The sequence below is a fragment of the Punica granatum genome, chromosome 6, assembly GCF_007655135.1.
Source record: "Punica granatum isolate Tunisia-2019 chromosome 6, ASM765513v2, whole genome shotgun sequence".
Classification (NCBI taxonomy): domain Eukaryota; kingdom Viridiplantae; phylum Streptophyta; class Magnoliopsida; order Myrtales; family Lythraceae; genus Punica; species Punica granatum.
In genome coordinates, this window is record NC_045132.1 from 25,638,287 (window position 1) to 25,652,065 (window position 13,779).

Below are 13,779 nucleotides of genomic sequence, written 5' to 3' on the forward strand. Positions count from 1 at the left end.
GATAAAAAAAAGAAATTATTTTTTACGAATTAATCGTATGTTTTACAATTAAAATATATATACTGTTCTACCGAAAAAAAAGATTTTGTTCATATTGCTGTTCCAATTTCTTGTGGCGAGCTGAGCTGTCGCGATTTTTATTGGACAGCTAACGAACCGCACGCGAAGCCGAGCCGCCCCGAGGAGCCGCTGTCGTCGTCCCACCAACAACACCACCACCACAGCGCCCCCCACCCCCCCCCCCCCCCCCCCCCCCCCCCCCGGGTCCCATCCCGTTGACGTTGGAGGTCCTCTTCTCCTCCTCCTCCGACGACGACTTTATCGGTACGTGCCGTGTCTCTTCATCTATCAGGTCGCAGCTGTGGTGTCTATGTTGCATTCGTCTCATTGCCTTCGGGTGGCCTGTCGATCTGCGAATTCGATCGGAAATCGTTAGTTCTCTTGATCACGTGCTTCCGTTTCTGCTTTGGACATCCGGTGATGAAGTTCATCTCAGCTGAATTTAGCTGGACTACTGATATTCTGGAGGTTCTGATCGAAAGTTTCAATTTCTGCAACTTCGTGTTTTTTCTCATTGCCTATACATCAGATTAGCTGAATCGTCTTCTGTTGCTTAGGTTCTTCATGCTTGATGAATTAGCTGTGCCAACCGCAGTAGCAGAGTCATGGTAAGATTGCAGCTTTTCTGATTGAATATCCCAGAAGAAGGAAGTTCTCATGCAGTGGTTCGCGTCATTTGGTTGCAGAATTTTTTGATTGGAGCTTTCAAGCCGCCTTGTAATGTTTCGATAATTTTTGCTGATGGAAGAACACGGAAGCAGGTAACTCTGCCTGGTGAATGTAGCCCAGTCATCTGTTAAGTTTCGATAAAGAGAGCTTACATTTGTATTTCCATTCAAGTGTAGCAAAAAGTTGCAATTAAATTGAGGAAATTCTTAAAGTAGGCAGAGTGTGCTCGTTCTAGCATCATTTGAATGTAGAAATATTGGAAAGAGGATCTCATTTCCATCGGGAATTTCAAATTTGTAGTGTATTTGTACCGTCAATTTTCAAAAAACTTCTGCCGCAAAATCCCTTGTCATTCTAGGAATCAAAAGGAAAATCAAATATAAAACATGGATGCAAGTTTGGTTAGGGATAAGTGAGTTCACAAGTGATTTTGGTTTATGAAACCTTAATCAAAACAATAGTGTTCTTTCGACACTTTCGAGTTCCTCTATGGAGTACTCAATTTTAAAGGCAATGTCTCTCTCTTTGGACGAACTTCCGCATTTATTTTGTTGTTTTCATATTATAGGTACCTTTGAAGAAGGACAATGGCCAAATTATCATGGTCCCTCTCTTCCAAAGTCAAGAGAGTATCATTGGAGAGGTACCCTTATGTTTTTGTTTATAATCTCTTTATTTTCTCTACGCAAGTGTATTTAGTACATGCTTGGATACAAGGACTTGAATAGTAGGCCAAGTTTTGATTTCTGCTGGTTAATAGGTTGTTATCGAACCGTTACAAGGGAAGAAGCTTGAGCATACCGGTGTTAAAATCGAGCTGCTTGGCCAGATAGGTCTGTTATATTTGCCTTTACTTTTTTTATTGTTCATGGGAGTAAATATTGTCAACTACCGACATGTTTAATATGATGCCGAAAAGCAAAAGATGTTCATTCTTTTATTTTATTTTTTCCTTTTCTTGGGATTAGTAGTGGAAAATATTGGAACTTCTGAAATCTATTATGATGTAGCTTATATGATTTTCTTGCTACCTTTTGGAAAACAAGGGAAACACACGGACAGCTTAGAAGAAATTGCCTACCTTTTTCAGATGTGAATGCATGGCTCTGTCTTTACTTTGATTTCTAACCAATATTGTTCGCACGAGTTTGATTAAATTGTCCAATCAACTGATTATTATTTCTATCTTTGAAGTTCTGAACTCTTGAGAATTTTCGTTGTTTAGCACTTTGTAAGTGTAGGTTGTTATTTGTGATAATTCCCATTATTCACATCAGTCTTCTGAGGAATGCTTCATTGATCTCCTTGCAGAGCTGTACTTTGATAGAGGCAACTTTTATGACTTTACTTCGCTAGGTAAGCACATCACCTGTCTAATAACATGTGACCGTAATTCCATCCAGTTTTAAGTTCTCTAGTACACTTTTAATTTATATCTCCTGTTGTCAATTATTTGCTAGAGCACTTGCACATCTTGTTTTCAATTTACTGTCAACTAATCTTGTCTTTCATGTAACTTATTTTAGTTTTCTTTATCTTCCCAAATATGCCTGTTTCAATTTGTTGATCAGGTAGAAAATCTTGTTTTTGATAAAAAAATTTCCTCACTGCCGTCTAAAATTTTGCAGTGCGTGAACTTGATGTACCTGGAGAATTATACGAAAGGAAAACCTACCGATTTGAATTCTCGACCGTGGAAATGCCTTATGAGTCGTACAATGGAGTCAATGTGAGGCTGAGGTAGGCGCTCTCTTAGTTCACTATTGTCTGCTTTTGTCCGGTTTGAATTTGGTGAACTTGAGCATCCATGTAAAGACATGAGAATAACCTGTACAGTAGGAAACTAGACATGTTGTGAGCCTGTATAGACCGGAGGCATGCTTGCAATGAGAAAATCGCTATGCTTATAATGACACCAATCTTCCGATTTTGATTTTTTTCCTTCTCTTTCTACATATATGGAAAGCATTATTTCTTATCCGATTTCTTTCCAACTGGCAGGTACATTTTGAAAGTGACTATCGGTAGAAACATTGTCAGCAACATTGCGGAGTGCCAGGATTTTGTGGTATCTTACTTGGCCTTCTTCGGTGGTTTGATATCATATACTTCCTAACTAGTTCAGAATTTTTATTAGCTAATCCTATGACTTATTCACATGTTTAAGCCCTGAATCGTCAAATATACATGCGAAAGATGCTATCTTTCATGCGCTTACTCAAATCAATCTTAAGATAAATCGCATCTTCTCTGTGTATCGTAGCCCATGGTAAGAAGTACATTTTAATAATGGTCTTATGTTATAAACTTTGTTTTTTCGTTACCAGGTTCGCAACTATACTCCACTTCCATCAATCAATAACAGTATCAAGGTGGGAGGCATATTCTATTTCTACCTATGATTCTTCTTTGGTGATTATTGTGAATGTATCAAGAATATAAATGCTTCATGCAGATGGAAGTTGGCATTGAGGATTGCCTGCACATAGAATTCGAGTACAGCAAAAACAAGTAAGTCAAGATTAAAGCTAAGTTAGCTTGTATTAATTATGATGGAAGTTTTGTGAGTTTTCCGGCGGTAAATGCTTATGTTCTTTGGAAAACTGGATCTACTACTTTTAGGTACCATTTAAAGGATGTTATAATTGGAAAGATCTACTTCCTTCTAGTGAGAATCAAGATCAAAACAATGGAGCTCGAAATCAGACGTCGAGAATCAACTGGGTCTGGACCCAATACCTATGTCGAGACTGAAACCCTAGCTAAATACGAGTTGATGGACGGTGCCCCTGTTAGAGGTATGCTATTATGAGAGAGGGGGTTTTTTTATTTCCTGTTTTACTTCTTTTATCTTATTTCTGGGCTTTTCTTTCCCATCCCGATAGAAAACTACAGAGATGCAACCGTTGATTGCTATCTAATGCTAATTGCAGGGGAATCTATTCCAGTCAGGCTTTTCCTGAGTCCATATGAGTTGACCCCAACTTATCGCAACATAAACAACAAGTTCAGCGTGAAGTATTACTTGAACCTCGTCCTAGTGGATGAAGAGGATCGGCGGTACTTCAAGCAACAAGAAATCACAGTCTATCGGCTTCTTGAGACACCCTGATCTTTCTCTTTATCTCTTGCAGTCGCAGCCTCACTATTTGTCGCCCAGAAAAACCGAGCATCATTACAAGTACTTTGGCAGATCCATTAGCTGGAGATTGAAGGACCATTGCACGGAGGATGGATAATTGATGATGCCAACAGGTGCTCGGTTTTACCTTTATTCCTGAGAGGGTGCCGTCTTCTTGCCATCACTTTCTTGGGACGTTAGTTTGTGATTCATCAATGTCGGAACTTCCTGAAGTGGAGCGAATCTCGAGTCTGTTGTACATTATTGTTTTCTTAAGCATTTTTGTACATCAGTTAAATTAAATGAGGCGTGGTTTGGAGTTATTTTCTTCTTAAATCCCGACTAGTCCATTTATTAGTGGTCGTGGCTTTGTTCGACAAGTGCTTAATAAAACTCCTCTCTTCCATTATAAGCCCTTCATGTTCCCGAGCCGCAGCCAACTATACGCTTTCATTTTGCGATTTTTTGCTCGCCATAGATGACAGCTGAAATTTCGTTAGAACGTACTAAAAGCACCGAATGAAATCAAAACTATCAATTGAAAAACGAAAGAGAATGAAAGGCCAGAGGGAAGGTTAAGTTAATACTGGACAGAGATTAGCTTTGTTCTCTTCGGTATGCATTCTAGTATTCGAAACTCAATAGACTTCGACTAATCTAATTCGAGTATTCACAAGATTATCAAAGTTAGAAGATCTAAGCATACTCTCAACCTCCTTTTTATTGAGGATAGAATCTTGAAGAGACTTCTAAAGAAGTAGCAGGTTTCTATCAAAGACTATTGGTCTCAAAGAATCCCCTTGTTTTAGGCACTGATCCTTCCACTCTGTCTAATATTTTGAATTTTACTCTATCTGATGAGCATTCAACTGTACTTTCTCAACCTATTACTGATATTAAGATAAAGGATTCCCTTTGGAGCATCGATGGTGACAGAGCTCCTGGCCATGATGGTTACAACTCTCATTTCTTTAAAACCTCTTGGGGCTTATTGAGGAATATTTTTGAGCTATCGGTGTCCCTGAAGTCTTCAATAATTGGGTATTTGATTGTATTACTGGGCCACATTATTTTGTTCTTATTAATGGCGGTTTTGAGAGATACTTTCAAGGACAGAAAGGACTTAGGCTGGGTGACCCCGTGTCCCCTTACCTGTCTGTAATGGCTATTGAAGTCCTTTCTAAGTTACTCAATAAAGCTGCAATTGATGGTCTAATTGCTTATCATCCTCATTGTAAAAGGATACAACTTACTCGTCTTGGATTTGCTGATGACTCGATGGTTTTCGTAAAGGGTGAGCCTAACTCCATAATGATAGTTCTTGCTATTTTTTAGATGTTTTATAATATGTATGGTCTAAGCTAAACCCTACAAAATCAGACTTTACTGCACTTGAATGATTTCTCAAATATTGAAGTTCTTGAATTGAGTGGTTTTAGGAAAGGATCCTTGCCTGTTAGATACTTGGGGGTGCCTCTAATTGCAGGGCAATTCACTAATAAGGACTATAAGCCTCTCATTGACAAGGTTACCGGTCGCATTGATAGTTGGGCAGTGAGGAAATTATCACATGCTAAAAGGCTTCAGCTTATTAACTCAGTGATACACTCTTTGGTGAACTTTTGGTGCATTGCTTTTGTTTTACCCGAGAAAGTTCTAAAAAGGGTGGAACAGAAATGTAAATCATTCATTTGGAAAGGTAAGGATGGTGATGGAAGATGTGCCAAGGTGAACTAGGAGGTTGTGTGTCTTCCAAAGAATGAAGGAGGATTAGGGGAGAAGGATCTCTATGTTTGGAATCTCTCCTACAACATGAAGTTGATACGGCTACTCTTCAAGAAGGTTGGTTCCCTATGGATTGCTTGGGTTGAGTTCTATCTTAATAAAGGGAGAATTTTTTGGAGCTTAAAGGCTCCAAATTATGCCTAGAGAAAGCTTTTCAAGATCAAATTAGCTATATAGCCTTTCATGAGGCATAAAGTAGGTGATGGCAATTCAATATACTTTTGGTATGACAATTAGGCTGCTGGATGTCCACTTATTAGGACTGGTTCCCTATATGGAATTCCTGCCAATGCTACTGTGGCTAGTGCTCTTAATACCATTACCTGGATTCATAGAGAGTATAGGGGGAAAGAATGAGGAAGATTCAGAAACTCATCCTTGATATAACTCGTGTCTGATAAGAGAGATGATGTTTATTAGAGTGGTAAAAATGAGAGGTTTTCCATTTTTGGTGCTTGAAATGAGTTGAGAGAGAAAGGTAGTAAAGTTTATGGTATAAGTTTGTTTGGTTTAATCCCTGTATAGCTACGCATTACTTTGTCCATTGGCTTGTTATTAATCATAGGTTGAGTACTATGGATCGAGTTAAACGATGGAATTCCGTTGCAGATTCTACTTGCAAGCTTTGTGGAGGAGGACTAGAAAGCAGGAACCATATCTTCTTCGATTGTTCATTTGTGCAAATCTTATGGAAAGTTATTCTGTAGAAATATGCTATGAGAAGGAATGTAAGTGATTGAAGCAGAGAATTGATTTGGGCAACATGAAATTTCAAGGAGAAAACAGTGCATATAATGCTCTTCAAGCTAGTGTGGCATGCCTTTATATATTTTTTTTAGAGGGAAAGGAACTTGGCTACCTTCCAAATGGAGAATCCATTAAAGGAGAGAATTCTTCGAGCAGTTTGCTGCTCTGTTCGAGAAAGAGTGCTAGGAATTAAAGACCGAAAGATTACTACAGAGGCTCATAAGAAGTTATTGATTGAAATGGGAGTGATTCCTTGATAGATTCTGGTGTATTCTTGATTTGTGATTGTATTGGACTGTATTAATTGGGCTCTAAGCTTTCTATGGCCTGTATGCTCTTGTCTTGGGCTTCTGCCCCATATTAATTTGGCTTTTGGGCTTGTTCTTCGATCCTTGTTGTGATTAATGGAGTATGCTGATTCAAATTGAAAAAAATTTAATTCGAGTCGAGTCGATTTATTAAATGGTGTAATTTATTAATATAATTCGAGTACGATCAACTTATTAGGAGGGAAAATTCTGCTGAAAAATAGACAACGCAGATTAGTCTTACGGAGGAGAGGAGTGGGGTAAAACCGTAAAAAAGTAGAAGATGAGGGGGGAAAGATGGATTGTGCTTTGGTGGTGGTGGTGGTGGGCACAGAGAACCGGGCCACGTTCACCGCCTTTTTTATATTCCGTCTCTCTCTCTCTCTCTCTCTCTCTTGTTTGTCTTACAAAGACTATTTTTAAGCTCAGCCTCTGCGCTCGCTCTCTCCCCATTTTCATTCTCCGATCGTCACTTTCTCTTCTGCAGAATCCTCTCTCTCTCTCTCTCTCGTCGCCTGAGAAGCAGCAAGTCCGCCCGACGCCATGGCCGACCAGCTCACCGACGACCAGATCTCCGAGTTCAAGGAGGCTTTCAGCCTCTTCGACAAGGACGGGGACGGTCAGATCTCTCTCTCCCTCCCCCCTCTTTCATTCTCAGCTCGTCTTCTCTTCTCACCAGATCTAGACCTCTGTTCCCCTTGCGATTGTTTCCGCCGGCACGTCTATTCGATCCGCTGCCCTTTTAGGATGTTTGCCTCGCTTCTGTGGCATCTGCGTGTATTCAACGCAGGCGCTGTTGTCCTGTGCTCCTTGTGATTGTGATGTTCGACGGTGATCGGTGACTGGTGACGTTTACGTGTTCTGATTGCGATCTCTTGTCTGCCGTGATTGCTTAACGCCTTCGACATTTTTTGCTGCTTGATAGTATTCAGTTAGAGGTCACTTGAGCTGCTTGCCTTCTCGCGTGGTTCCTTTTGTGATCATTTTCTTATTCCATTTAGGTTCGTGTAGAGTCGGTTTCTTTGTTTGAATCGATTTGTGGATTTCTGGACTTGAATGTGCTCGAGCTGGTTTATCTGTGGATATGCCGTACATGCTGCGAGAGATATAAGCTTTAAATTTATGAGAGGCGTGTTGTGTGAGTATATTGTTATTGTTTATGAAGTAGACTTCGTAGTGCTAGATAGGTGAATGATGCTTAAGCGTTGTGTCATGCGGACTGCATCTGTGTAATTTAGGAGTGGGAAGCTAATGGAGAAGTGGATTGATTGGTGTGTTTTCCTTTCCCTTTGATGTGTTGTCTCTTTATCGGGATGCTTGATATCTTTGTTTGACTTGTTGCAGGTTGCATCACCACTAAGGAGCTCGGGACTGTTATGAGGTCACTGGGGCAGAATCCAACTGAGGCAGAGCTTCAGGACATGATCAATGAGGTGGATGCTGATGGAAATGGGACCATTGATTTTCCGGAGTTCCTTAACTTGATGGCCCGGAAGATGAAGGACACTGATTCCGAGGAGGAGCTCAAGGAAGCCTTCCGCGTCTTCGATAAGGACCAGAATGGCTTCATCTCTGCAGCTGAACTCCGCCACGTTATGACAAACCTCGGTGAGAAACTGACTGACGAGGAGGTTGATGAGATGATCCGTGAGGCTGATGTGGACGGTGATGGGCAGATCAACTACGAGGAGTTTGTCAAAGTCATGATGGCCAAGTAAGGCTCCATCTATCTTCACCAACCACTTGAATTACAAAAAAGAAAATGTAAAAAACGGGGGATCAAGGCAGATAAGTTCGACAAGTTTTTCGCTTCACATTTAGGACCTTGTCACTTTACTATTCTAATCTTCTGCTGGGTGCGTCTGTTTCCTTGTTTGTTTCTACCTGCGGTACTGCTTCTTTTCTATCAACTCGTTTGTTTTGTTTGTTGTCTAGTTTTAGTCGGGCGATTAGTTTCTCACTTGTTCATTTGGGCATTGCTTTCTCCCCTGGTTTGATGAACCTATGACGGTTGGCAGACTCTGATGCTTTTAGTATGTTGATACGACTACCACTTTGCTGTTACATGATATTTTCAGTTGGTGCAGCATCTGTATTGTTTGCTTATTCATTTACTTGAGCCTAAGGGGTTTGGAGAATTGGATTCTTCCTAGTTTTTTGGTACGTGCTGATCAGTTATGATAGATTCACGTGAAATCGTTGCGCATTATATGCAGTGATTAGCGTTTCTTTCCATGTTCTTGCTCGGTTACTGTAGTAGCTGGTTCTGTTGAGTTGGGCATACTGTCTGGTGTATTTCATCCAGCATGATATTTTTAAAGCCTCAAGTATGGCTGTCGGGGCGGGATTCTATAGTAACTGGAGCTCCTTTCAGTCTATATATATATATATATATATATATTTTTTTTTTTTTTCGGGTATAATTCGTTCGGTACAGGAGCCTCGTGTGCCCTTTCTGTAGAACTGATGCCTTGCTTACAGCCAGGCTCCTGTGAGTGCGTGCCGTGTAATTGGTGTGGACCTTGTTTAGATGGTATTTGCTATAGTCTGGGTTGCTCATCAAGTGAGGTTTGGAATGTAACTCGAGTGCTTAGGGCGAGTTCAACCATAAGAAAAGTGAGGCATCTGCATGAGCTGAGCTGCATTAACTGAATGATGCTTACCTCGTTGGTAAACTGAATGTGTACGTGTGATCTGTCAGGGTATTCACTTAGGTAAGCATTTGAAACATCTTTTAATTTTGGTGTTAAATCCTGGTATTCTGACATCTATTGGATCACGACCAATCCAATTCGAGTCGGATCACTTGAACCAATAATGACTAATCTAGTTCGAGTGAAGTGATCCAATAACGACTAATTCAGTTCGAGTCGGACCACTTGAACCAATATATATGGTGGTGCATTTTGAAACATCTTTCCAATTCCTCCAAATCCAAACTTGACCAAGCCGCCTTGATGCATTTGAAACATCTTTCTGATTCCTCTGAATCCAAACAATAATGCGAGAAATCCATTGCCCCACAGCTCTCTCCTTCCTCTTTCGGAACAGTGGAAGTGTGACCGAACAAATCCTTTTCCTTATCCTTTATGCTCGTTGCGGGTCGATTAGATTCAACTCGTCATTGATCCGATTCCTGATTTCCTATGTATCTGTTCTTTGCGTTGCGACGTCCAACTATCTGGCTTGGCTGGGAGCGGGCGTTGGGTCAAGTTGTGTCCATTGGATTCGGGCTCCCTTTGGTGGGCCCAACTCCCTGTTCTTCGAATTTGGACCTGCAATCAGCCCACTAACGCCTTAGGGTGGGCCCTTACGATGGGTACTGATTTAACAGACCACTTGGAATCCAGCGGGGACGCTGACGAGAGTTTCTTTCCTTTCGTCAGAAAATGGGAGGAGCACGAGCAGTGGGGACAAGAGGTGGCAATGCAATGCGGCGACATGCTATAGCCGGCTGCATCTACCCCTGGCGGAACTAGTTATATCTTAAATGAAATGATATTTTAAGATTTTGCAATAGAGGTGGGGGCATATGTGACCTGCTGCCTTGTGGACTGTATGATATGCTCGTTGCGTTGCGACAGTAGAGAGACTCTGATTTGCTACTTCACAAAACTCTCGAGCAATTACAATCATAGAATGGCAGCATGATGTTAACTTTTGCCTATGAACAGATGAATTCAATGCTTGGGGTTTAGTCGGCCCATTACCGCATGACCGAATGAAGTGCAATCGGGGCCAAGACACTCAAAAGCAACCAAGCTAAGTAGCACAGAACTACGAGAGATGGGGCGACTGATCTTGACACAAACAGATCAGACGTGGGATGCATTTGATGATGCCATCAACAGAACATCTTCACACAAAGCTAGTACGTCTCTTTACATCGTTAAGAAAACCGAGGTCATTCTATCTTTTCAGTGGCTTGTAGAGAACAACCGTAACATATTTCGATTGAAACCTGTGGGTCAACCCCAGAGCGACTACAGATTGAGGTGCCCGCCCTTTCTCTATGAAGAGGTGGTTCAGCACCACGTGCTGAGGCCTCGAGGAAGTGGCTTCCTCCGAGTTCTCAGTCCCGAGGACGGTTACATGGAGCTGGGGAGGAACTAAGGCTGGTTCCTTCGCAAAGTCTTCCTCCGAAGGAAGTACTTGGCTATAGCTGGATTCTGGTGAAGGCGGAGCCTCGAACTCTGCTATACTTTCCAGGCTTTCCGGCACGTAATCCTGTCAACACGAAATAAAAGAAGATCAATAATTAAGGGAAAATAATAGCTGTTAGAAATTATTTGGAGACCCCAACCAAGTCTATGCAATATAGCCATGAAAAGATTATCAACCGATCAAGCAGGAAAAGAATCTATGGTCAATTCCCTTTTCAGCTTGAATCTTAAACTAAGAGATTAATAGCTGATTTCAAGATGGAATATCTAAATTACTCCGTAAATTTCACACTGTCACATGATCAGAACCATTTCAAGTTACGGCAGAATGCTGTCCAGAGATCATCCATGTCAGATAATGCTCCTACAACACATAATAAATGGCAAGTAAAACTTTTACTAGGACTCGCGTACTGGCAATACAGAAACCGATTCATGTCTGCACTTTCATGGTCGTAGAATGGATGGAATTCTTACACGAACATCAAGAATATTACAGGTTTGGCCCATCTCATCAGCTACATGAGGCAGGTCTGGGACATATCTCCATTCACAATCTACAATAAACTTGTAGTGGTATATGCCTGATGGTAGGACCAGTAGAATTGAATGGTCCTTGCCCAATCTCTGAAGTATCTTCCTGGGAACAAGCAGAAGGGATCGAAATACAGTGCTTTCATGAACTTAGAAGAAGACCGAATCTTTAATATCTAATAATAATAATATTACCGAGTTATCAGCATTACCCAACACTTACCTCGACGTCCAGTTGTCCCATGATCCTTCAACAGCCACTTCATTGCCACCATAGCTCCAGGTGATAATTGTGGGGACTCCTCCCTCGGAAGGTTGGGCTGTTCCCGGAGACTCATTTTGCTTATTTTGATTGAGAAAGGCCGGACCTTCAGGCCTTAGCAGGGGAGCTACAGGAATCTTGAAATCCAAAGCAGCCAAATCAATCAAAGGCAATAAATTTACAATTCAGTAAAAATGCAAAAATGTTACTTCTAATCTCATCTCTCAGGAAACACCTACTCACTCAATAGGGGAAAAGAGAGAAAATTGTTTCATATAAACATCCTCTCTATAGGTTGCGTATAGTACTATCAAGATTAAAAAAAAAACTGGGACAGCATAAGGCTGGTAAAGGCACCTCTCCAAACAAAATTGCTAACCAGCAAATTCCAAGTAACTTCGACTGATCTACCAAAACCACGCGACATCAATGAGATATGTTGTACATTTCACCAACAACATCGGATCAGACCTCCTGTTGTACCAGCCAACTAATCTTATGAGCATAAATAACAGGTGGCAAACAATCAAGGGTAAGCACGGGGTTTCTTAATGAACATTTGGATTTTTCCACTAGGCCTTGAGTTTGATTAGAATCGATTTGTCAAGAACATGCCTCCTATTCAAACTAACTATGGCCAGCAAACTCAAGAAGAGCGATTTAGGAAGTTATATTGTATACATTCCAAACCAATGCAACGAAATGGATAGCTGAAACATGTTTCCATTGAAAGAGAGATCAGCAAGTTTCCTCCTGCGAGAGATCCGTCTTTTCTTCTTTCCCACCATTAAGAGAGATCGCTAAGCTTTCCTCGGCAGAGGAACCGTTTCCCAGAAACACTTTACCTTCACCGCCCTTGAGCTCTTTCGTTGCTATGTATCGGCCATCCGCCATCGGGACAACCCCCACGCCAGGTTCAAGGACTACTCTCAGACATATCCCGATCAAAATCAGAACTTCATGATCAGATTCCAGATTTGCTTTCCACGTTAAAGAGCAAATATCCAATTATGCCATTCAATATAAACTCCTCTCACGAGCACAAACACAACGCGCATTCACCTACGCATACAAGCCAGTCACCGCGATGAAGAGCTAGAGAGAGAGAGAGAGAGGTGACCTGAGGAGCGAACAACAGAGGGGATCGGGAGCGGCCAGGGCTGGCTGGGGGAGTATTGGCCATCAAATCCGACGAGATAACACGGCCAGGCGTATGGAAGTTTGGAGCGTAAGATTCATGGGCCGCCGGCTTGCCATTGGATCTAACGGAGAGGTCGTCGGGGCCGGTCGCTCCGTCTTCTCTGACGTTGGCATTCCCCATGGCTCTTTCAGATCTACGAGCAGCTGCTCCGACCCGCAACGATCAGCACAGTGATCCAATATATATGTATGTATGTATATATGAACAACGCGTTTGGAACTCGCCGTGTAATTATATATATATATATATATATACATATATTATATAAATGTATAGCACATCAGCAGGGAGATAGATATATTATATGGGCGATGCTTATTTTATGGATAGTTGCCCATGGCGAGGTTCGAGAGGGAACAGAAGTCAGAGAGGGGGAGAGCTTTTTTGGGGGGAAGGAGTTCGTTCGACGAGCTGGAGATAGCTTCAATAAGCATTTGTCATTCCCGGAGAAGACGAATACCGACACTACGCCGCCGCCGTCGCCGCCGCCGTCACCACCACCGTCGCACCGCCGCGGAGGCACATGTGAAGATGGGAGAGAGAGGGGAGAGAAGGGAGGAGGAGTGGAGAGGGAGGGAGAGAGAGAGAGAGTTTATTGTGATCCATGGAAATGGATAAACTTGGTCGAAAAAAGAAATGCAGGTCAGAAGGGGCAGAGCTCACGCGCCCTTTTGTAGATCTCAGGCACGCGCGAATGCTTGAACTACTGCATAGACCCGGACTACTGCTCTGTCCTCCATATCATTGACGACGAAGACATCTTTTCCCCTTCCTCGAGCGGAGCACCGTACGCCGGGTACCACGTATCTTATCTTAGCTAGTCGTCGACTGCTGTAAGGATAAGGTGTGGGTCCCAGCCCAAGGCCCGCATAGTTCATCGGGCATTTTGGAAATTTAATTTTCCCTTTCTTTCTTTTGATGATTTTTTA

The 13,779-nt window shown here is 41.9% G+C and overlaps 3 protein-coding genes across 3 annotated transcripts; 2 read left to right on the plus strand and 1 right to left on the minus strand.

Moving 5' to 3' along the window:
• The first annotated feature begins 95 nt into the window (after nt 1-95).
• Nucleotides 96-4,262, plus strand: LOC116210619 (vacuolar protein sorting-associated protein 26A-like). The gene is made up of 12 exons (XM_031544564.1): nt 96-528; nt 618-668; nt 747-821; nt 1,298-1,372; nt 1,490-1,562; nt 2,041-2,085; nt 2,358-2,469; nt 2,731-2,797; nt 3,057-3,101; nt 3,185-3,240; nt 3,352-3,527; nt 3,663-4,262. Exons 2-12 carry the CDS (start codon nt 666-668, stop codon nt 3,839-3,841), a joined length of 906 nt encoding a protein of 301 aa, XP_031400424.1. The 5' UTR covers nt 96-528; nt 618-665; the 3' UTR covers nt 3,842-4,262.
• A 2,816-nt stretch (nt 4,263-7,078) lies between these two features.
• On the plus strand, nt 7,079-8,779 carry LOC116210846 (calmodulin-7). Its single transcript, XM_031544937.1, has 2 exons — nt 7,079-7,309; nt 8,035-8,779. The coding sequence occupies exons 1-2, from the start codon at nt 7,234-7,236 to the stop codon at nt 8,406-8,408; spliced, it is 450 nt and encodes a 149-aa protein (XP_031400797.1). The 5' UTR covers nt 7,079-7,233; the 3' UTR covers nt 8,409-8,779.
• Nucleotides 8,780-10,468: 1,689 nt separating this feature from the next.
• On the minus strand, nt 10,469-13,455 carry LOC116210845 (SNF1-related protein kinase regulatory subunit beta-1). The gene is made up of 4 exons (XM_031544936.1): nt 12,770-13,455; nt 11,611-11,786; nt 11,331-11,493; nt 10,469-10,917 (listed from the first exon to the last, which is right to left on the minus strand). Exons 1-4 carry the CDS (start codon nt 12,968-12,970, stop codon nt 10,600-10,602), a joined length of 858 nt encoding a protein of 285 aa, XP_031400796.1. The 5' UTR covers nt 12,971-13,455; the 3' UTR covers nt 10,469-10,599.
• Nucleotides 13,456-13,779: the final 324 nt, after the last annotated feature.

Coding starts and splice junctions, on each gene's coding strand:
- LOC116210619 (XM_031544564.1), top strand. Junction 822..1,297: donor ATGGAAGAACACGGAAGCAG/GTAACTCTGCCT, acceptor TTCATATTATAG/GTACCTTTGAAGAAGGACAA. Junction 2,470..2,730: donor GGAGTCAATGTGAGGCTGAG/GTAGGCGCTCTC, acceptor TCCAACTGGCAG/GTACATTTTGAAAGTGACTA.
- LOC116210846 (XM_031544937.1), top strand. CDS start 7,234: ATGGCCGACCAGCTCACCGACGACCAGATCTCCGAGTTCAAGGAGGCT. Junction 7,310..8,034: donor CTTCGACAAGGACGGGGACG/GTCAGATCTCTC, acceptor GACTTGTTGCAG/GTTGCATCACCACTAAGGAG.
- LOC116210845 (XM_031544936.1), bottom strand. CDS start 12,970: ATGGGGAATGCCAACGTCAGAGAAGACGGAGCGACCGGCCCCGACGAC. Junction 11,494..11,610: donor TGGGACAACTGGACGTCGAG/GTAAGTGTTGGG, acceptor GCTTGTTCCCAG/GAAGATACTTCAGAGATTGG. Junction 10,918..11,330: donor GTAATATTCTTGATGTTCGT/GTAAGAATTCCA, acceptor TCGTGTTGACAG/GATTACGTGCCGGAAAGCCT.